Raw genomic sequence first — 22,492 nt, 5'->3', positions numbered from 1 at the left:
AATATATAATAAAGCCATCATCAAAAAGAAAAGAAAGAAAACAACAGAAAGTAATTACTTTGTTCACAAGATAGGCCAATTTTCCAGTTCCTAAAGTTCAAGGATGAATCAAGGTAGGACTAGACAATCTATGCCTGAGTCGTTAAAATATTAGACTTTATCAACTTCTAGCAGTCCTGAATAACTTCATTATCTAACAAATCCAATACTGGAAAATGTATGTATATCTTAGATGCAGAATATTGTGGAAATCAAAGCCCAAACCCAAATTCATATACTCCTTCAAAAGTGGATTCTATGGATTTGGGGTTGCTTCTTTAAAGATTAACTCCTCCATTATCTCCTGTCCAGTTACTTTTCATGGTTTTGCTGCAAGAACCATTTAGACAGGCTAAGTTGACCTTGGCCCACACAACACTTTGTAGGGGGTATGCAATGGAACTTGAAGATGGAAGCATCTATGCTGACATTAACTAATTTCAAAATGTGTGTCTGAGGAGTCAATAGATATTATTTAGCCAGATGGTGTTGACTCCTATCCTTGTGATATGTAGTAGGACCGTACTGGACTTAATCTGAAGATCCAGATTCCAGGTCCTGTTCTGCCGTTCCTACTTGCTGTGACCCAGGGCAAATTTCCTTACTCTCTGAGTCTTCTTTTCTTTCTTTTTTACAATCCTTTGACCTTTTGTAATGTGAGCTTTGTCTTGTCTTATATAATTATCCCTATGACTAAATATCACAAATTATCAACCATAGACAACCATACACTTCTTCACCAAGTCCTAGTATTATCTTCCTCCATAACTAAAATTCTACTCTGATTCTGCATTATGGTGAGAAAGTAACACTGGATTTTTAAAGGTTATACTCAGAAGGTTAAAATTCCGCCATGCTGAAAAAGCTCTAAGAATGAGTCCATTGATAATAAAAGGACCTCATAGGACTGACATAACTCAATAACACTTGATTATTATCACATACACTTTCCCATTCCTCTCTAGGCTGTACTCCAGACTTCTGCTATCATTCCCTGGGACACACACCAACTCTGCCCTTGTGGACTCTGATTAGATGGCTCCTCCTAGAATCTACATTTAAGGAGGATGCTGAAGTAGGGTGTAGTTCAGTCCTATCCAGACTACACTTTGGATTTCCATTCCATCTTCTGTTTTAGCTACCTTTATCTCCTTCTTCAGCTTCCTTTTATGTATAGTCTTCCCCTATTAGAATGAAGATTCCTTGTCTTTCTTTCTACTGGGATTTGTATTTTCATATTAATACTCAGCAAATAGTAAAGTTTAATAAATGCTAATTGACACAGTTTAGATGGGGATGATGTCAGCTTTAAATTGTAAAGAAAGGGAGAAGGGGCTGTACCTATCATAAGCAGCCTGTATTTTCTCAGTAAAGTATGAGGTGAGGTCCTTAGCTAAGAGGGTAGGGGAAGGGTATGGTATGGGAAAAATTGAGAAGATTTAAAACACACTTGGTGGGAAAGAGGGTAGAGAATTATTTAGGAAAGGGCAAAATGATTGCTCAGTGTTTAGGGTGCAGGTGAAATTGAGAGAATATAAATTTATACAGGATTTAATTGACTTAATTTTGCACTTTCCTCTAGCTCCTTTTAGGAGAATGTGAGCAAAAGTAAGGGAGAGAATATCATTGGATGATACAGAAGTGAATTTTGATTAATGTGTAAGCAAAAGTAAGATAAGGGGACAAAGGATTACAGAGTAGTATTGAATGTTTAACTATAAATAAGGGCAAGATTGAAACAGGAGAGAAGTTTTATCAGCATTGATAAAGGCTGAGGAGGATTGAGGAATGGAGATCTTAGAGGTCCTAGTGAATTTAAAGCAATGAGGTGAGGTTGAGTAAGTCATGGTAGAAGTTGGTAGGGGCTCTTCCAGGACCTAAGGTTGCCTCCAGTGATTCATTCCTTTTACGTGCTTTGCAGGGAAAGTTCTATAGAAATCTAATAAATGGAGAAAACAAATAGCACCTAACTCTCAGGATTAGTGTGAGGATCAAAGAAATATTTGTAAAGTAATTTGCTAATTTCAGCGATTTTTTTATCAACATACACAGACATGCACACCTGTAAATGTATTTCAAATTAGCCTTTAGTACTGTTAATAATGAAATGAAATGAAGTAAAAAAAAAATTTAAATCAAAATTTTTTTTTAAATCAAATTCATGGAGCCTAGGTTAAAAATAGCTACTCTCAAGTGTCTAAGGAAAAAAAAATAAACATACCACTAAATTGTTTAGAGTCTTAAAACTATAGAATAAAACAAATGCTTATGAAACTCTTTCCTCTAATTACCGACTTCAGGACCTAAAATGAAACCAATCTATTGACTAAGAAAAATAATCAATTGCCACTTTCCTTCCTGCCTCAGTGTTTGGATCATATTCTTGTTCCTGCTTAAATATTCATCAACAGGATCAAGCCAGAAGATAATCGCTGTATCTCATAATGGAAAACAGGATTGTGCTAGGTGAAACTTACCAGTTCTTTGGCTTCTGTTAGAAGGTCTTCAACATCAGAAAAGCTGAAGCTGGCTACTGCGATGAACTGGCTAACAACAGAGACAAACTTGTCTCCAGGCTGAGACACCTGAGATTTCTGGTATTCCAGTTCCTTGAACACATATAATTTTATTCTTAATGTTATTTTTTTCATATTCACAGATAACTCTTATTTTCTATAGCCTGTCCCAAATTTAACCAAACCCATCCATGCTCACTTATTCACTTAAATATTCTTCCCGACTCTTACATTCTATTCTTAATGCATATACATAGTTATTGTCATATTTCCCTCTTATTGAAAATCTTCAGTAGTTTCTTGTTGCTTAGAAGATAAAATACATATTGCTTGAACTGGTATTTAAAGGTTTTCTCCAGTCTGACTTCAAACTACTTTCTGGCTTTTATTTCATACTATTTCTTCTTAATGTACATGCTATGCTTCAGTCATCTTAAATTATTGTTCCTTATAATCTCATGTCTTTTTTCCTCCCAATATTTCAATTCATTATTTATTTTGGACATTCTTATCTTTTTGAATGTTGAATTCCAAATTCTCTCCCTCCCTCTTTATCCCCCATTCACTGAGAAGGCAATCAATGATATCAATGTGAAATCATGCAAAACATATTTCTATATTAATCATATTCTTTTAAAAAGCAAGAAAAATAAAGTGAGAAAAATTATACTTCAATTTGCATTCAGAGTTCATTAATCCTCTCTCTGGGAGTGAATAACAGTTTTTCATCATTGGTCCTGTGCAATTATCTAAGATCACTGTCTTGCTCAGAGTACCTAAGACTTTCACAGTTGATCATCATTACTGTGTACAGTGATCTAGTTATCACTTCATTTTGCATCAGCTCATATAGATAGTGCCATACTTTTTTCTGAAATCATCCCCTTCATTATTTCCCACAGGACAATACTTCTCCACCAAAATCATATGCTACAATTTGAACAGCCATTCCCCAATTAATGAATATCCCCATCTCATCTCTTTCAATGGAGGTTTGAGGAAGAACTAAATGTGCAATCTTGTCTTCCATGCTTGTATTTCCACATCATTATCTTCCCTTTGTAGTTTGTCTTCCTCTTGTGCTAAAAAAATCAACTCCAATGCCATCTCCTCTGTGAAGCCTTCCTTAATTCTTACAATCGAAAGTGATTTTTTTCTTTTCCAAATTTCTATAAAGCATTTGGGCCTGCTCTTTTGAAGATGAGGGCTATGTCATCTTTACATACATTAATACACGTGTCTGTTGTGTTGTTGATCATTCATGACTGACTCTTCATGATCCCATGGAATATGGAATATGACACACCAGATCCTTTTATTCTCCACTATTTCTATTTATCTATCTCCATCATTCTTTGTGGCTTGCAAAGAGTAGAATAATATATAGTAGTAAAAATAGATATTTACCAATTAAATGCTCAAATGTGGCTACCCATAAACACTTTTGTGAAGTAGATCAGAATTTGGATAAGTTGAATGGATGAGAAATTGAAAAAAAAATGGTTATTTGACTTTCAAGGACTTTATGACTGCAAGTCTTGACTGTCAAACTCTGCTCTTGGACTTTATTAATTCTTTACTCTGTTCCTTCTCTCCTTCAGTCAATTCAGTTTCTTTGAGAAGTTATGCAGATCAACAGGATATATCTTCAGAATCTGGTAATTTTACTCTTAAAGTTCTGGTTTAGGAAGGATTTTTAGGAATCCTATTATTATAGTTGCTCAGTCCATGTCTGACTTTCCATTACCCTTTTTGGAGATGTCTTTGAAAAGATACTGCAGGGGTTTGCTATCTCCTTCCACAGTTCATTTTTCAGATGAAGAATGTGAGGCAAAAAGGATCACACAGTTACTAAGTGTCTGGGACAAGATTTTAACTCAGGTCTCCCTGACTCCAGGTCTGGTGCTCTCTATATTATGCCACCTAATTGTCCTCTAGGAAAGCGAGGCATTATACTTTTTTTCATAGCTAGCTGGTTTTACTGTTCTTGTTGTCGTTCTTATAATACACATTCATCTTTCAAATAGTCAACTTTCAACTAGCCATGTTAAGGGGGGATTTTTTCCCAGACTTGTGATTTCATTAATGAAGAACTCTCACTATTACAAATTCACAATTGCTCTGCACCTTATAGTCTCAGTGAATTGTCTAAGAGGTAATAACCTAACGAGGGTCACAAAGTAAATATGAGTAAGAGGAAGGGTTTGAACCCCATGCATCCTGAATCTGAGGCCAGATCTCGACCCTCTAATCAAGCTTTCTCTGGGGTTAGGGGTAGAAGGGGGAATTAATAATGACAACAGATAATCTTAATGCTGACCATTTACTTCTGTCCAACCTGCCAAAGATTTGGAGCAAGCAAATAAAAAAAAAAGTAAGACCTAGAGTTATACTGTCTTTAAATTCTTCTGCACAATTTTTGGTAGATACTAGTGACCTATGTAAAAACCCAGAGCAGACATTTGAAAGGAAAATGGGAGAAAAAATTCTGTGGTTAAATATGGGGGAATTGAATACTAAGGAAGAACTATAGCTTGGCTAAAAAACACAAACTAAAATAATGGAAAGCATAATATGGGCATGATTCAAGGTTTAGATGATCTATCATCTTCCCTTCTAAAATAAAATAATCTGAATCTTTGGCTTAGGCTTGAGTTCATGCTTCTCAAAACAAGAATTAGGATCAAATGGTGGCTGATATATAGTAGAGACTATGCATAAATGCTTATTCTAACCTTTCCCCTTTCTTTCTTTTCACATACTTCTCAAAATGTGGGTTTCATAAGAAGCTCTATCTCTTAAGGGGATGATATTTCCAAAGAGGTCATTGTGTATTAATATCAACTGAGAGTCAGGGTGGCAGAGTGTATAGAGAGCTGGCCTCCAAGCCAGAAAGATACTGGATGTCTGATCCTAAGTAAGTCACTTAAATTCAGAGACTATAAAGAAAAAGGAGTCAATGTGCATCAGTAGAGGGTATTTCCTCACCTAAGAGGAATTCTAATAGAAATCACAGATCCAATCCCTATTTCTATCAGTTGGTATCAAGCAGTAGCCACTGATATATGAAAATCTGGATAAATTGAAGAGACCATTTTCCTATATCTCTAAATACTGATTGGTAGACTGGCACAGAATGATATAGAGAATGATGAAGGAAAAGAAATACCCATATGAGTGAAATGACAAGAATTGAGTTCAAGGTTTTTCGTTAACCTGCTATAAGACCTTGGGTACATTATTTTACAACTATGAGTTAAAGTTTCCTGATCTGTAAAATTCTAAGATTGCTCTGATATTCTTCTTAACCTAAGCAATTTATGAATCCCCTCCCAAATGGCAAAGAAAAATTTTTCTGTAAAGGGCTACCTTCACAATAACTCCCTTAGCAATAGCTATAGTTTAATTCCCATTTTGTTAGTGGGGGCTAAGTAGAATGAATGCACATGGTCCTGCCTGCAGCTAATAATTATCTTAGGTAGGATTAGGTGCCTCCTGAGACTGAGTTTGGGACTCCACACCATATTGCTTTGAAATAGGGAGTGGGGGAGTTCCAGAAAAAATGGTTCTAATTAACTAAAGATTCCATCATTAGAGCTTGAATAAGGAGGTTATTTGAATTTCCTTTCATCTCTTTAAAGGCCACATTAAATCAGTAGCTCAGATGCAAAGGACAGAATGTACTGTCCTTACAGGCATTTGGGTTTAGTTTCCTTCATTACTATTCCCATGAAAGCTTTCACTATACAGAGCTGAAACTGCAACAGAATAGGGTCATAAAACAAGATGATCTCTGGACTGACCCTTCTACAGAATGACCTAAAAGAAATTGCAGGAATGCCTTTTGTGCTCATCTCATGATGCCTGTGGCTACTGGGGCCAAAAGAAAAATATTTCACTAAATGAGGTCATCACCTTTTGTTACTTAATTTTTCAAAAAAAAATAGAGATAATTTGGGGGTTATGCATACAATCTCCCCTTTCTCCTTTCAACACATTCTCCTAATGTTATAAGAAAATAAACAGCAGGTTAGGCATTATAGCATTTTATTTATAATTAGATATTAGGAATAAGGACTGGCGCTGTGATTTAACCGATATGGGAAGCTCCCGCCAACAGGAACTTCCTCTATCAATGTAGGTCAGGATTTTTTTTTTTTTTTGCATTTTATAGAGTATTACACAGAACACTGTGAAGTTTAAATCATCCAAGGTCACCATACCAGTACATGTCAGAAGTGGGACTTGGACTCAGGGCTTTTAAGTTCTGAGGTCAGTTCTTTATACACAATGCTTATCTTTCTTAAATAGATCAAAAAGCTGGGCAGGTACAAGGTGGCTTGACCCTAAACGGGTCACTTAGCCCTGTTTGCCTCAGTTTCCTCATCTGTAAAATGAACTGGAAAAGGAAATGGCAAATTACTTTAGTATCTTTCCCAAAAAAATCCCAAATGATTTCACAGAGAATTGGGCATAACTGAAATGACTGAACAACAACTTCAAAAACTAAATTACTTTAAATAGTATAGTTTTATTGTTTCCTAAAACCTTAACCTGAAGTCATTTCTTCACTCTTGCAACTCCTATAGTACTATATTTGTTCCTTTCAAGAAATTTGAATTTAACATTTTATTAAGTACTTAAGATAGAAAATTCTAAGTGAAGGGGAAGATATATAAAATTTAGAACAACATGGATCCTTCCCAAATGTGAGCTAGACTTCAGTTGAGGAAAATGGTATGTATATACAGAATTATAATAAAATAGTGCAATAGTTCATAAAATTGTCTCCGGTACAATTGTTTGATTTATTACGGCTTTTTCTGAGGGGAAGAAATTTAATAATTACTTAACTGTGTGACCATGGGCAAGTCACTTAACCCCATTGTCTTGCAAAAACCAAAAACAAAAATTCATGGTAAAACTTGCTACCCATTCCTGACAAAGGTGATGGACTCTGCAAACTGAAATACATACACACACACACACGGACAACAAAGAAATTTGTTCTGTTTGACTAGGGATATTTGTTATGAGTTTTTTCTTTCCTTTTCAATGGAAGGAGAGAAAGGTGGGAAGAAAAGAAGGCAGAGTTATGTTAATCTTAAAATACAATTAAGTTCTTAAAAAAAAGTTTATGAAGAAAATACAAGTTAAGTCTCATGCAGAATTGAAGAGGAATGGTCTAGAAGGGCAGGAGGAATGGAAAAGGAGAAAAAGTTTATAAGAGGATATAGTACTTAGATGGGCTTTAAATAATTGCAATTAAACAGAAATTCATCTAGAATTTCAGGTCAGACTTTCATTCCAGGTTTTTTCTCAAAAGTCCACACTGCTTTGGAAAAAGCATACTCTCTATCCCTGCTTCCCACCCCCATCCCCCTTCAGCCCCCTCCTCACAAACATATTCTTCATCTCATTGCCAGAAAAAAATGACTACAACCCAAAATAATGAAAATGGCTTAGGAATCTAACCAAGGAATACTCACGGCCTCCACAGCTTTCAAACCACTCCTCAGGGTATTTATCTCTTTGTCCAGTTCAGTCATACTGTTGTAAATAGCAACACTTCAGTAAGAAATTCATTCATAAACAATAACATTCAGTGATCATACTCATTAGAGCAATTTTTTTCTCCTTCAAGATTCTCTCAGAATAACAACAACAACAACAACAATGATAAATTCTGGAAATAGCAATATTTGCTTCTTAAACCTTTTTTGATTTTTTTAACCAACTAGCAAGAAAACTTGTACAAAAACTATATAGTAGATCCAACCCTATCAGCATTATATCTAAAATGAAGGGAAAAGCCTAATTGATACAAACCACTCTATACCATATGATGATGACTATAGTTGGTTCTCTTCGGACAAATAGGTAAAATGGGTTGAGCTAAAGTTATATTTATATTTGGGACCCTAAAGCTTGAGTGCTGTTACAACCCTACAATTCTAAAGGTGGCAGTTTTAAATTCAAATCAAAATGAATTATATTGAGCAGATTTTCAGAAATTTTAAATATAAAAAAATTAAAATTTTTTTCTAATTACATGTTATAAAGTTTTCCAATATTCATTTGCTTGCATATATTGTAAGTTACACATTTTTCTACTGTCCTCCCTTCCAACCCCCTCCCCTCAGCAGCAGTCTGATAAAAGTTATGCATATACATTTGTGTTTTAGTCATTTTGTCCATATAAAACAATTTTTTTGACCTTACCCCAAATGTCTTTTAGTCTTTTACTAAAGTGTAGAGTTTTTAGCATATAATACACTAGAGAAATTATCCACAAGTTGACTTATTTAAATTATTTTTTTCATGTCACTATTTTAGGCTTTGCCATTTTATATCTCCAAACATTCCTTGATAGGCAGTAAGCCAGTCTTGAAGCCAAGATCTGAATTCCTTCAATTCCTATTTCTGATAAAAACAGGCTGTGTAATCTGGAGTGAGTCATATAATGTTCACCCAACTCTAAAATCGTGGAAAAGGTGTAGAACCGCTCTGGGAGAGGGATTTCCTTATGTGGGAGTTCCCTATATCAGTGATAGCAAAGGTTCAGTCCACATCCCTAAACAGTACATACTCAGATAAGAAAATTATTTTTGTTCATTATGCCAAACTTGCAACTTATTCATAAGGAAATGAACATATCCATGGTGACAATTTTATTTAGAAGTAAACAAAGAAAGCCCCAAAGCAGTAAATGTAAATGAAGGTTTGGAGGAAGAAAATGAGAAACCCAAATTTATGAATTTTCTCAAATTCCTAGCTATAAAATTGTTCTTCTCTGGTGTACATACTCTTCCACATCCTTTTTCAGTTTCATTGGTGCTTATCACTAAAGTGTGTGTTTTGGGCTGGGGGAAGACTTCAAAGAAATGAATAGTAATAAAAAATTAATCTTTTAACATAGGCCCTGTATTTGATGCTCCTCTGCAGAAGGATGCATGGATCTGCCTGCTTTATCTTTCAGTAATGTCCTATCTGTATGTGATCCTGAGATCTACTCTCTTTGGGACTCCAGTCCACTATATATTACTTTAAACAAAGTCATTGACTATTTAAATATCATTATCCTTTCATAGTATTTGCTTAATACAAATTGGGATGTTTGTTTCCTTAAAATTAATTGTTTTTCTGTGAGTCTATAGCAAATTTAAAAGAAATATGGAGGGGCAATTGCCCATCAGTCAGTATTTATTGATGCTTAAGAAAATTATAAGCAAAGCTGGAAAATATTTTTAAAAAACCCAATAGCCTCCTACATTCTTTGGGGCATGTTTTCACCCTCTTTTCCATTTAGTAGGCTTAGTGGTTACACAATGTAAAAGTGAATAGATCATAGTACACTCTATGAGTGCCAGAAATAAAGAACTCACTACCATGAATTCTATTTGAGCAGAAGGGGTACCTCAATATTTACATTCTAGTCTCAGAAAAACAAATAGGAGCAATCTCAGCAAGAAATGTCAATGATTTCCGAGGATAAAGTAACTTACAAGTGATGTGCAAAATTAGAGAAAACAGAGCAGATTGCTCTTGCAGATTGAGTCTGGCACTTACTTCACTTTTGCTGCTTGTGGAATATCACGTAATTCCTCATTCAGATGGAGGACCTTGGGATATTTCTTTTCCACAATGGTTATGAGATAGTGCAACAGGGTAATGTTCCTATAATTAGAGCAGGGGAAAGTGTTAGGAAAGATTAACAGTCATCTTTGATTCATATAATTTAACTGTCTTTAATTGGCAATGAAGATAATGATACATATAAACATATACATACATAAATATATACATATAAATAGACAATAAAAACACCTTATTAAAATGAGGTGACTCAAAAGTCTTATTGAAGTTTAAAGCTATTAGAGGATTTAAAAGAAGTATAGATCTATCTATCTATCTATATATGTATAAAAGTTCACAATTGCTAAAGGGAATAAAGTTGATTTTACAGTAGTTATACAAAATAACAGTTTGCCAGGAAAACCAATATTATCATGGCAGGATAAATATTCTCCCTCAAGAACAAACTATATTTAAGACTCCAGTAACCCAGTTGCCCACAACTGATATGTTATCTATAAATCATTTTGTCAAAGTTTGACTTCTACTTTTAAGACCCTTTCATTATGGGGCAGCTAGGTGGTGCAGTGGATAGAGCACTTGTCAGGAGGATCTGAGTTCAAATCCAACCTCAGACACTTAATAATTACCTAGCTGTGTGACCTTTGGCAAGTCACTTAGCCCCATTGTCTTGCAAAAACTAAAAAGATTCTTTCATTAAATGCTTCTATTGAATAAGCTCATTTTGCTATCTGAACAGGGGTTGAAGGGGAAAAAGCAAGATGTCAAAGTGAGCTCTAGCCATAACACCATGTAAAAGTGTTGGAAACTCTGTGACATTCCCACGGTTCAAATAATCCTAAAATGCAAATTTTTTAGCTCCAAGACATAGATTTGGATTTGTAAGCTCCTTCCATGAGAACGACTTGGGAGGTAGCAGGGTAGATAGGATACTGGACTAGAAGTCAGGAAGAACTGTCCTACCTTAGGCATGTACTAGCTGTGAGACTGTGGGCAGTTCGTGTAACCTCCAAGAGCCCTAGTTCCCTCATTTATATAACGAGGGGGCTGTATTTCATTGTCTCTAAGGTGTTTTCTGTCTCATTCTATGATTCTTTAAAGTCTGTGCATATTAAAAAGATGAGAATTTGATACTCTAGGTCATGGCTAGGGAACATTTGATTCATGGGCCATATGAGGTCTAAGAAATCATTTGATCCAGCTTTGCACTGCAGGCAGAACTTGAAATTCCATAAATCTAGGAGCAATATAATAGGCTAATTTTTAAATTAAAAATTTTATATGGTCCTTGAATGATGTTACAAATATCCAAATGGCCCTTGGCAGAAAAATGATTCCCACTTCTGCTCCAGGCTAAGACACATACAAAGACTTCCATACTGAATCACATAATATGAAAATAATGTATAGCTTCCATGAATTTAATTATATAATTAAATTACAGTTTAATTATAAATCATCTATGCCTATTAGAATGATACCTAGTCAAACAATGGTAGCAGTGGGCAGATGGGTAGATTCTATTTACCTAGTAGCTGATTTTTGTTAGCAATTAAGTTAGCATGTTTTGCCTAAACATGTCAGGTACACTGCACCCCAAGAGTACACATAGGCACATCTGGCCTACAGTTTACAGGTTAGTTAGGTGCTGAGTAATACTCTACTAGCTCAGAGTTACTGTATGTACTCCAAAATAGTATTTTAAAACAGATTTTTCTTTAAAAAAGTAATAATGTTTTTTAAAAGTAGGGTTGCATATAGTTGTCCAGAAATGTTTCTACTAACATGAGTGACTTGACGTTGAGAATATCTGGGTTCAAACCTGTCTCTGATGATCTTGGCAAATTTAAACATCTGCAAGCCTCAGTTTTCTCATCTGTAAAATGGGGATAATAATATCCACAGTATATCTACCTCACAGTGTTTTGAGGTCCAAATGAGATATAAAATGTTTTATCAATTTTCAAGAGTTAAATGCCAATGATTATAATTATTATTATAATAATATCAATGTCTGGGATCACTCTCCAATTATAATTAGTTCAGATGGAAAATATTCTGCTTTATGCTAGGAGTCAGAGTCTGATTATGTGCCTGCTCATGTAATTCGGAATATCCAAGTCTTTCTACTTTCCATCATTTTGGAGGTAGGGTTCCAATAAGCAGAATAAAATCAATCAACATATGATAATTAATATGTATGAAGCCCTTAGCACCTAGCAAAGCATTTTAGATTTAATTCTAATTTCCTTCTCATTTTAAAACCCAGACACTTGCTAACATCAGAAAGAATGGAGCAAATAATTAATTTAAATATTTTAATCACAATTTTAGATGACAGCAGGGGTGCATGTCTATAAACCTTGATTATATAAGACATGACCTACTTTTTCCACATTCAATTTCTGTCCAAATATGGCTCATCCAGCTAAACACTGACTTCTGAAGACTGATTAACAGAAGAAAGGTGAATATTGAACAATTATTACTATACAAAGAACCAAATAAGACTACACTTCAATAAAGTCAATAGTAACTTGATTTTTTTCAAAGCTTTGTTTCATCCAGTGTACTGAATCCTGGCCAACCTATCATTTATAAAGAATCCTATAATTCAAACTTCAGGAAGCCACAAAAAGAACAGAATAGTAAGATTTGTCAAAACATATAGTATTTTAGGCGGATATAACCTAAATCTTGTCAGTCTCGCTCTGATATCTCTTAGCACCACATTCATCTCTCTTATGTGCATACACTACTTTAAATTATAACAACTTGTGCACATGTATTAATTTCCCCTATCAGGATGCTGACTTGGTGAGGAGGACCTAATTTTCCTCTTCACTCTCCTCACCCCCAAGTTCCCACTTCTATTCCTCACACCCTGGTTTCCTCCCTTAAGTCGTAGGTACTTTTGCCATATTTACAGTATGAATGAATGAGCATTAGACTAAGGAAAGGTTGTATGTAGTGGAAGTTGCTCTATAAGAGTGTTTTTTTAGGAACCTAGCTTAGGTTCTAATTTTAATTCTGTGTTTCAGTTTCATGTGTAAAAATAGAAGTAACACTTCTTGTCCAGCTTACTTCTTGGGGTTCAAATGAAGTCACTGGTGCGAACCCACTCACTAAAAATCTTGGATATATATGAAACAGTAAAAATTTCAAGAGAAGGAAATGTTGATGAATTGTCTGTTCTTCAATAAATCACATCTTCCAAATGTGAAAAGCAGGGATATCACCATGATTTGAGAGAGCTACAAAGATATTACAATAGTTGCCTCTTCAAGAGAGGATTTACAGTGTGAGCTGTGTAGAAATGTTCTAATGAACTGACCTGTAGACTGAGCACGCTGTACCTTGATCACAATGTCATAAATCCATTGGTCTTCTTTTAAAATGAAGATTAAACAATAAAAGCTGCTAGGGTTGACATTTGTGTGCTCTACTAATTACAATACATAGAGAAGAGTGCAAATTCACTAAAAACAACTCTCTATAGAAAACTGGAGGAGGGATTGTGATTCTCAATGGCTTGGTACTTGGTATCCAATACAATGTAGCTAGGTGGTACCATGGTGTTCAGAGAGGCAGATCTGGATCAGGAAGACAACTTCCCGAGTTCGAATCTGCTGACCTCAGACACTAGCTGTGTGACCCTGGGCAAGTCACTTAACCCTATTTGCTTCAATTTCCTCATCTGTAAAATGAGTTAGGGGAAAAAAATTGCAAAGCACTCCAGTATCTTTGCCTTATCAAAGAGTCAGACACAACTGAAAAAGAATTTAACAACAAAAAAAATTCCAATAAGCACTTATTTACTATGTTCCAGGCATGACTCTAGGATCTGGGGATACAAAGACAAAACAAAAATCCAGTTTCTGTTCTCAAGGTCACTTTCAGTTATAAAATTCTATTGAGGTGGCAGAGGAGATACCATATATAAACAGGATAAGTATTATATGATAATCTGAAGAGGAAGAAAACACCAACAATTAGAGGCATCAGGGAAAATATTACTGTTAGAGGCGAGATGAAGGAAGCTAGGCTTATAAGAGGTAGAGGTAAAGTTAGTACATTTAAAGTGCATTAAACAGAGATTAGTTGTTCAAAGGCTAGGAGGTGGAAGGTGGTAGATTGCAGGACCACAGAGCTGGAGTACAAATATTTCAATTCTTTCATTTTTCAGATAAGGAAATGGAGGCAAAGAAAGTTAAGTGACTTGTGTAAGAATATAGAGGGTTAAGTAATAGTTGGAATGAGAACTCAAGAGATCTTCAGATTCCAAACCCAGAGCTCTTTCCATTGTCCCAGATAAAAAAAAAATGAAGTGTCCTATAATACTATATTAAAAATACAGTTCAGAGTATAGATATCCTAGCAATAACTATTTACTGAGTATACAACTAACAGGAATGTTCAAGATCTTATGTGGGGCTTTCTTCGTAAAGATATTAGAGTGGTTCACTATTTCCTTCTCTAGTTAATTTTACAGATGAGGAAACTGAGGCAAATAAAGTTAAGTGACTTGTCCAGGGCTACACAGTTAATAAGTGTCTAAGGTTAGATCTGAACTCATATCTTCCTGACTCCAAGCCCAGTATTCTATCCACTGTATCTCTTAGCAATAAATATTTACTAAGTTTATATATACTAGGAAGGGACTTATTTATTGAAAACTGCATAGAAGCAAGTGTACATGTGAATTTTTGAGGCTTTCATAGATAATGTGCTTTAATGGATCTGTAATCTTTTCATATGAATACATTCTCCAACAGGATTAGGTCACAATCAACCTATACCATCTCATCTTGTTTGATAGTTGTTCATATTTTCCTTGGTAAATCCTCAAGGGGGGGAGAATATGGTCCAGCCTATATCCTGGATATCTTCCCTCCAGATCTTTTCACATTATTTTGATACATAGTTTGTCATTTGCCTCTTGCTCAGAAGGTTAAATGTTATAGCAATGAAGAGCTCCGTTTTGGATTCCTCAAAACATGCCCTGAGAGTTGAACCTCTTTATTTTCAGTGAATGAAATCGACAATACAGGACAAAAGTTATCCAGAGAAAATTTAAAAGAGAAATGTGTTTCCTAAGTGACAGCTTTTTCAGGCATCATAGATACATCAAGGAGCAAACAAAAGTCAACACTCTTGGCCTTTTGTCTATATTAAATTATGCCATTTTCCTATGAGAGAAGCATTCATTCCAAAAATTTTTCAGCACTGCAATCATTACAAAACAGGTCACCTCTCCCCAATATCTACCATGAAGAGAACTTTAAAATCCAGAATTTAGCAACATCCCAGTATCAATACTAGAATGAACTTCTCAAGATCCTAAAAAGAAACTTTCCCTACCAGTAGAAGAATTAAACAGATAATTATAATGGATGTCAACTCCAAATAAGAAATGCTTATGATAGGAAAAAAATGGTCAACTTTATTTTTAAAGAATGTTTGTCTCATGTCCTGGTTCCATTATCATCATTATTAACAACTATTACACCACCGAGAAAGACTCATTAATTGATATCAATGAGATTGGCCAAATATTCTGACAAGAGTAGTTGGTTACTAATTACATGAGGGGAAAAGATAAATGGGTGTGCTTCCTTGAAATTTGTGCTTTCAGGCACTCCTAAACCAAAATTTATAGATTTTCAAATATATGTTCAATATCATTAGAAGAAAGATTATGGCAGAGGTAAGAGGAAGAGAGAAATAAGAAAACTGAAATCATGGAACCAGTTCTAAAATATCTTAAAAATCCAGGTGAGATCACATAACATGCACATTAAAAGAAAAAAAAAGGCAACTTCACACAAGAATGAATTTAAAGTAATATAGTATAGGCATTGTTCATAGGGGTTGAGGAGATGCCAATAGCACAGTCATGTGAAAAAGAAGCTTTTCTGAGGGAAATGAATTTTTAGCCAGGGTTTAAAAGCATAGACGAATAGTGAATGATATTCTTGATTGGAGAAAACTCAGAAAGGGATGAAGATGTGTGTCTATAAATTGAAATTTGGGAATCATCTGCAGATAAGTGGTAATTAAAACCATATAAATGGCTAAGTATCTTCAGGTCTAAGTTTAGAGAAAGCAGTAATCCCTTGGGGAAAAAATAATTAAGATTAAAGGGTGAAGACAAAAGGAGCCAGGGTAAGAGACAGAAAAAAATGTCAGCGAAAAATAGAATAATGGAAGAAAAATAGAAGGAAATACTGGAAGAATATAGGCTCACAGCAGTCTTGGGTGACAGAAGAAACTACAAAAGGTGGAACCTCAGACCAAATATCTAAAAGTACTTACTTGTCAATGCTAGACTTTGTATCAGCGATTTTATTGAGGCTGGAAAGCTTGAATCCATAGGCATTGCCTCTCTGGCCTTTATTCATGTAATTTCCAAAAGCCAGGACTACTTCTAACAATTGCCTCAAGGCAGTGCTTTTCAGGACCTCCTCTGAACCAATTCGAATTGCTAAAAGACAAAATACAAACTATGTTATCTCAGTGTCATCCATGTGAACAATGAAAGATTTTTTTATTTAAAATTTTTTTGTTTTCATTTTTTTGGGGTTTTAAACTATTGTTCTATCAATAGGGTCTCTAGGTAGTGAAGAATACTGTTGAATTTGGAATCAGGAAGACTTCCTGAGTTCAAATCCAGTCTTTGTCATTTAATTAGCTGTGTGACCCTGGGCAAGTCATTTGATGTTTGCCTCAGTTTCTTCATTTGTAAAATGAGCTTGAAAAGGACATAAAACTCACTCCAGATTATTAATGACTATTTTTGAAAATTTTAAAAGTCAAAAGGAAATGTGAAGGGAATGAAGGAAAGGGGATGACTAAGATCACTTAGCAATGCTGTTAATGTCAGCACTGGAAATGCTACAAAATTTGACCTTGATCATCTACCCTAAACACTGATCAATAAATGGAAGAACATCACTTACATAGATGGCATCTTCTATATTCATTTTTCTGAACTAGATAACCTTACCTCCATCCCAACAATGAAACTTCCAGCTTTGTCTCACACAATGTTGCTGGTGAATGTTAGAACAGATTCTCCAGAGGATTCTCAATTTCAGGCCTCTGTTTCATAGTGACTTGATTGAAAAATGTCTGATATTTAAAAATTATGTATGGATTTTCTTTTCCCAGTAGCATTTTTGAGACTACAATACTATCCCTCAGAAAGAGCAGATGCTATAACGTAGCTCATTACCCAGTTTCAGTCATATAATGGGATCAAATCTTGCCTATCCCTTTCTCTCCGGCTCCCAACAAAAGCAACACAGGAAGAAGCTATAATACATTGGTTTATGAGGTTGGTGTTAGTCCTATCTCCAGGCACCATCATAAAAGGTTCTGCTGTCCTTGCAAACAAGGCAAAAAGAGTCACCAGTATTTCATTGAAAATCAGTAAGGGGCTGGTGTTCACTATTTGCACTCTTAAAAAAAGTGACACAAAATACTTGACTCTGCTAGGAAAATGATAATCCCCATTGTTAGTCTTTAGGTCAGGCCCATTCATTTACCTTCAACTTTGGGTTTAACTTCAGCCACGCGCTCTGCAAACTTCTTTTTGAAGTATAAGGATTGTAACCTTTGCTGATAATGGTTTATTCTGTAAGGGCAAATACAGGTTAATTAACATTCATTTGATACCAGGGCTTGCAAGAGGATGGGGAGAATAGGGAGGGGTTGCCACCAGACATCCACAAAGGCTCTCAGACACAGGTGTAAAGGCAATCTGCCAAATTTGCTTTGAGAAGATGTTTCCCCACTATGACCTGGGTTTGGAAAAATAGCATGCAAATCCCTCTGACCCAACACAACAAATGGAAGTAAATGCTCTTCAGAAGAAGATACCTTAACCACTGCCAAACAAATTCATTGTCACACACTCAGAAGTTGGAAAGTAATGGACATTTCTTTTATACCCAGAGGAAATAAAAAATAATGCTCTTTTGAAGTAATAAGGGAAAACTTATTAACTGTGAAAATAATCTATTGTTTCAGAGGTAGTCCATGGCAAAACTGTTTAATGTCTTCAGTAAGCACTCATTATTACATCTGGTCCTTCACACTTAGAACCCCATTAGTTCAGCCTGCTCCCCAAATATACAGGATTTCTCTCTCCCTATTCCCACTGTAAATAGATAGCCAAAAAATCAGCCTGGGTTTAGGAGATATCTTGGAAAATAACTCCAGGTAACAATTTGCATTTTATAATGAGAACATTTTTGTTGTCTCTATTAGCAAATCTAATGGTGTTGATTTCAGGCCTAGGAGGAGGACAACATGCCCCAAATCATAAAGTGTAGGTGGTCAATGACTTTTCCTAACTATTCATGAGGCTGGCCCTTATTTCACCATTTCTGAATTCCTATAGTAAAGTGGGATTGTAAATTGTTCCTTACTCCCCTCAACAGCCTAAAGCAAAGGAGAATATGTAGTTGAGCCATGGCAGTAAAGAACTTGAATGGATAAGTGGGAATTAGGTTCAATTCAGACTACCCTTAGGCCTTTATAAGAAAAGTTTGTTTCTAATTTAATTCAAATAATTAGGAACTAATGGTCCCTGTGGATCAGTCCTGGACTGATATTCTCTAAAGTACACTATTTCTCAAGTTGGAGCAGTCTATGGGCCATGGTGAACAAGGACCTGAGTCTAGGGCCCACTGCTGCTTTGGTCTGGAAAAAACCAACTTCTAGAGCATTGGCACTGTTAAATGTGATCCACATATGTGAGAAGGCAGAGAGGGAAATAATATTTTTTTTTAAAAAAGGAATGAGGCGGGAGAAAAGTGATACTGACAGAAATGGGGGAAAAGTTTTGAATCCATGTCTAGCATGATAGACAAGAGAATTATTTAAGAAAATAACATCAATTCAAATAATTCTGAATGAGGAAAAGTTTAGATCAATTAGAGTTTTCAAATGGAAATTACCCATTTATATAGTCAAGCTGATTCTACAGGATGAATATAATTTGAACTCCTAAGATGATCTATGAATATGTCCCTGAACTAAAAGCAATTATTCCTTAGTGACAACATCATACTCAGGGTAATAAGTGACAAGTGAACCAGTTTTAAGTTTGTTCCAACTTACCGGCTCATCTCAAAAAGGAACCTATCAGCTTTTGCCATCCGATCCAGCTCATGCTTATGTTCCTCCAGGAGATCAATATCACTTTTTTCAGGAACAAATTTCAGGAGCTAACAGAAACACATGAAAAGATAACATATTTATGAAATCCTTGCCCTCCCACACTTTACATTGTTCCATCTCTTGTTTTCTTGAATTTTTGATATCCTTATGACTTGCACCACATTTGACAATTTACCATCTTATCTTCTAATTGTTTATAATAAAGCTAGCATTTTTTTAGAACTGCAAAGTATTTTACATACCTCATTTGGCTCAAAACTCTATGAGGTGGGTATTATTATTATTATCATCTTAATTTAAAAAGATGAAGAAATTAAGTCCAAGAGAGGTATATGAACTTGGCCAGGGTCACACAGTTTCTCAAATGGGATTTGAACTCAGGTCTTTCTAACTACAAGTCCAAATCTTCTATCTATTGAACCATTCAAGTATTTTCTTTCTAACTGGGCTACAGATATTAGAGGACAGGGACTAGGGTCTTGTTCTCCTGTATCTGATATATTCTGGGCCAGATAACAACAACAAAAAGGGATTTGATTCCTTGTCATAATTTATAGTAAATGTCCATTCAATTGATTCTATGATCCTGGGGTCAGTTGTTTTAGAAAGAATTTATAAAAGATTATCCACAAATTTAAACATCCACAAAAATAATACTACATTAGGAAAGACAATAGGTACTTTGGACAATGTCTAACTTCTTGCTTTGAAAGCCTATTATCATTATAGTCGTAGTATCCACTATATGATAAGACATGGTGTTGAATTTTGGAAAAATAAAAATAAAAACATAGTTCCATCCCTCAATAAACTAAGTTTAATCAAGAAGATATGGCATATATTAAAACAAAAATGATATAAAGGAATACATGATGGGAAAAATGTCAAAGCACTTTAAGAAAACCTGAGGTGTGTGTGTGTATGTAGAGGGGGGATCATTTTCAGTTTCAGGAGTGGGACAATCCAGGGAGAGACTCTGAAGGAAAAGCAAAACTTCAGTAAGCAGATATGAGGAAAAAGTATTTTGTAAACATGAACAAAGGAAGGTGAAGATACATTGAGGTTAGCAAGTATAAGATGAGGTGAGAAAAAAAAGGGGTATGAACTAAGGCTGGAAAAGTAAATTGGAGCCATATTGGAGAGAGGATTGATTAAATGTCACAACAGGAAGAAGCTTTTATGTCACTGTTCAATGGATGATCCTCTTAGAAATATTCTCTTTCCCAAATAAAGACAACGTTAACATCCTCTGAGATCCTTTGCCAACATTTTTATTTCAGAGTGGTATTGTTGGTTTCATACTACAAGTCCCATGGGTAGATTCACTGTCCTTTTCCTGTCTTATTGTGCAAGGTTAAGTAAACTCCTGGTCCTTCTCCAACATTTAATACCTGATGCTCTTGGAAGAGCATTTGGCTGTTTCTCATATTCAAACCTAACACATTTACAGTCTTTCAAAACTTCAGCAAATCAATTTTTATCCCTTTGAAAGTTTTCTAGCTTTTCTATGTTGTTTAATTTTGTTATGTTAAAATTTAATATATATTTTAAAAAGTTTCAAATAAAATAATCTTGTCTAATCTCTGTATGTTAAGATATTAATACTTGTTAAGATCATAATAAAAGAGAAAATTTAAGTTTTAAAAATCATGATTTTTCATTTTGGTTGAGAAGATAAATGGTCATGCAGGGCAAGCTTGTCTATTATATTTATGAAATGACTCATAAGCAAAGTTTGTGCCTAAAAGAGCATATTGGCAGTGTTTAAGTTTGAGATCTGTGTATGCCCTATGATAGCTCACTTATTGACTCAGAGCTCTTTAATAGGCTCAAGACTTTTAGAGATGTTAAAAATGAATTTTCTGGCATCTCTAGAACTAAGTGAGGCAGCTAGGTGGCACAGTATGTATGTATACCTATATCTATATAATCTATATAATCTATATCTATATATAGTGATAAGCCTGGATTCAGGAAAATCCAAATTCAAATCTATCCTTAAGACACCGGCTAGCTTTGTGATTCTGAGCAGGACACTTCACCTGTCTGTCATAGTTTCCTCATCTGTAAAATGGTGATAAAAGTCATACCTTCCTTCTAGAGTTGTAAAAACTATGAAGAATATTTCTATATGGACATTTCCTTTTTTCTTCATTCTTCAACAGCCTTTTTGATGGTTACTTTTCTTAGGAGGAAACATGAATTGCCATGGAGTTCCATAGCAAATTGCTTTACCCTCAGAATTTTACTTTAGAAATTATTTTCCCCAACTCTATTTTACAAATGAGGTATCAGAGTTCCAACAGGGAGGTAAATTCACTTTGTTGAAGGTAACATAGTTCATTAGTAGCAAAGCAATATTTGACCATGAGTAATTCTGAGTAGATAACACTGTATTGCTTATGAGTGTGCCTTCCACTAGGATTACTGTTCTCTTCCCCTGCCCATAACTAGTTCATGAGTTCAATAAAGAGTTGTCATATGATTATGATCATAGCTGGATTTCAGATTCTCTAATTCATATCTCCCTTTAAAGCAAAGCTCAATTTAGGAAAAACTGATTCTCTCCCTAAAACCCCCAGAAAGCATGAGAGAGTGTGTGTGTGTGTGTGTGTGTGTGTGTGTGTGTGTGTATACATATATATTTATACACATACATACAGAACAGTGATTTGGTGGTGGGAGGACACAAACAACCAGAAAAGACCTCCTGAAGGAGGTAGCAGCAACTTAAGCTGAGGCTTAAAAGATTATAGGGACTCTGAGAAGCAAAAGTAAGAAGAAATTACCTGGTCAGGTAATAGAAAATCTTACGCGGGGTTGAAGCCAAGTAAGCTGGTTACTTGGCAAGATAAAGAACTAACTTTGAAAGATAAAAAAGCAGAATCCAAACCAGATTCTATCCTGAGGGAGCTTTAGCATATTCTACTGGGGAAGAGAAAGTATACATATAGGTAAATATGTACTTGAGAGAGATTCAAGAAGATCAGGAAAGGTATCCCAAAGGAAGTACTATATGAGTTGAGCCTCATGGAAGATATTAGGATTTCTAATAAGTAGGAAGGGGGTGCATTCCAAGGAGGAAATGGAATGCCTAGCTTAGGAATTAACCAAGAAGTCAGTCTGGCTAGAATGTAAAGTGCATAAAAGAGAAT

General features: G+C 35.1%; 1 protein-coding gene across 3 annotated transcripts in view; it reads right to left on the bottom strand.

Moving 5' to 3' along the window:
• Nucleotides 1–22,492, bottom strand: part of DAAM1 (dishevelled associated activator of morphogenesis 1) — a 222,193-nt gene that overhangs the window by 6,354 nt on the left and 193,347 nt on the right. For all 3 annotated transcript variants that reach the window (XM_074235915.1, XM_074235916.1, XM_074235917.1), the window contains exons 18-23: nt 19,278–19,384; nt 17,699–17,787; nt 16,467–16,635; nt 10,125–10,232; nt 8,045–8,105; nt 2,517–2,648 (exon numbers count right to left, since the gene is read on the bottom strand). In XM_074235915.1, the coding sequence (XP_074092016.1) occupies nt 2,517–2,648; nt 8,045–8,105; nt 10,125–10,232; nt 16,467–16,635; nt 17,699–17,787; nt 19,278–19,384 (666 nt within the window). The remainder of the gene's footprint in view (nt 1–2,516; nt 2,649–8,044; nt 8,106–10,124; nt 10,233–16,466; nt 16,636–17,698; nt 17,788–19,277; nt 19,385–22,492) is intronic.

Source organism: Macrotis lagotis, chromosome 4 (genome assembly GCF_037893015.1).
Source record: "Macrotis lagotis isolate mMagLag1 chromosome 4, bilby.v1.9.chrom.fasta, whole genome shotgun sequence".
Lineage (NCBI taxonomy): Eukaryota > Metazoa > Chordata > Mammalia > Peramelemorphia > Peramelidae > Macrotis > Macrotis lagotis.
Note: the sequence above shows the minus strand (reverse complement) of the source record. Positions and strands in the feature narration are given on the sequence as shown.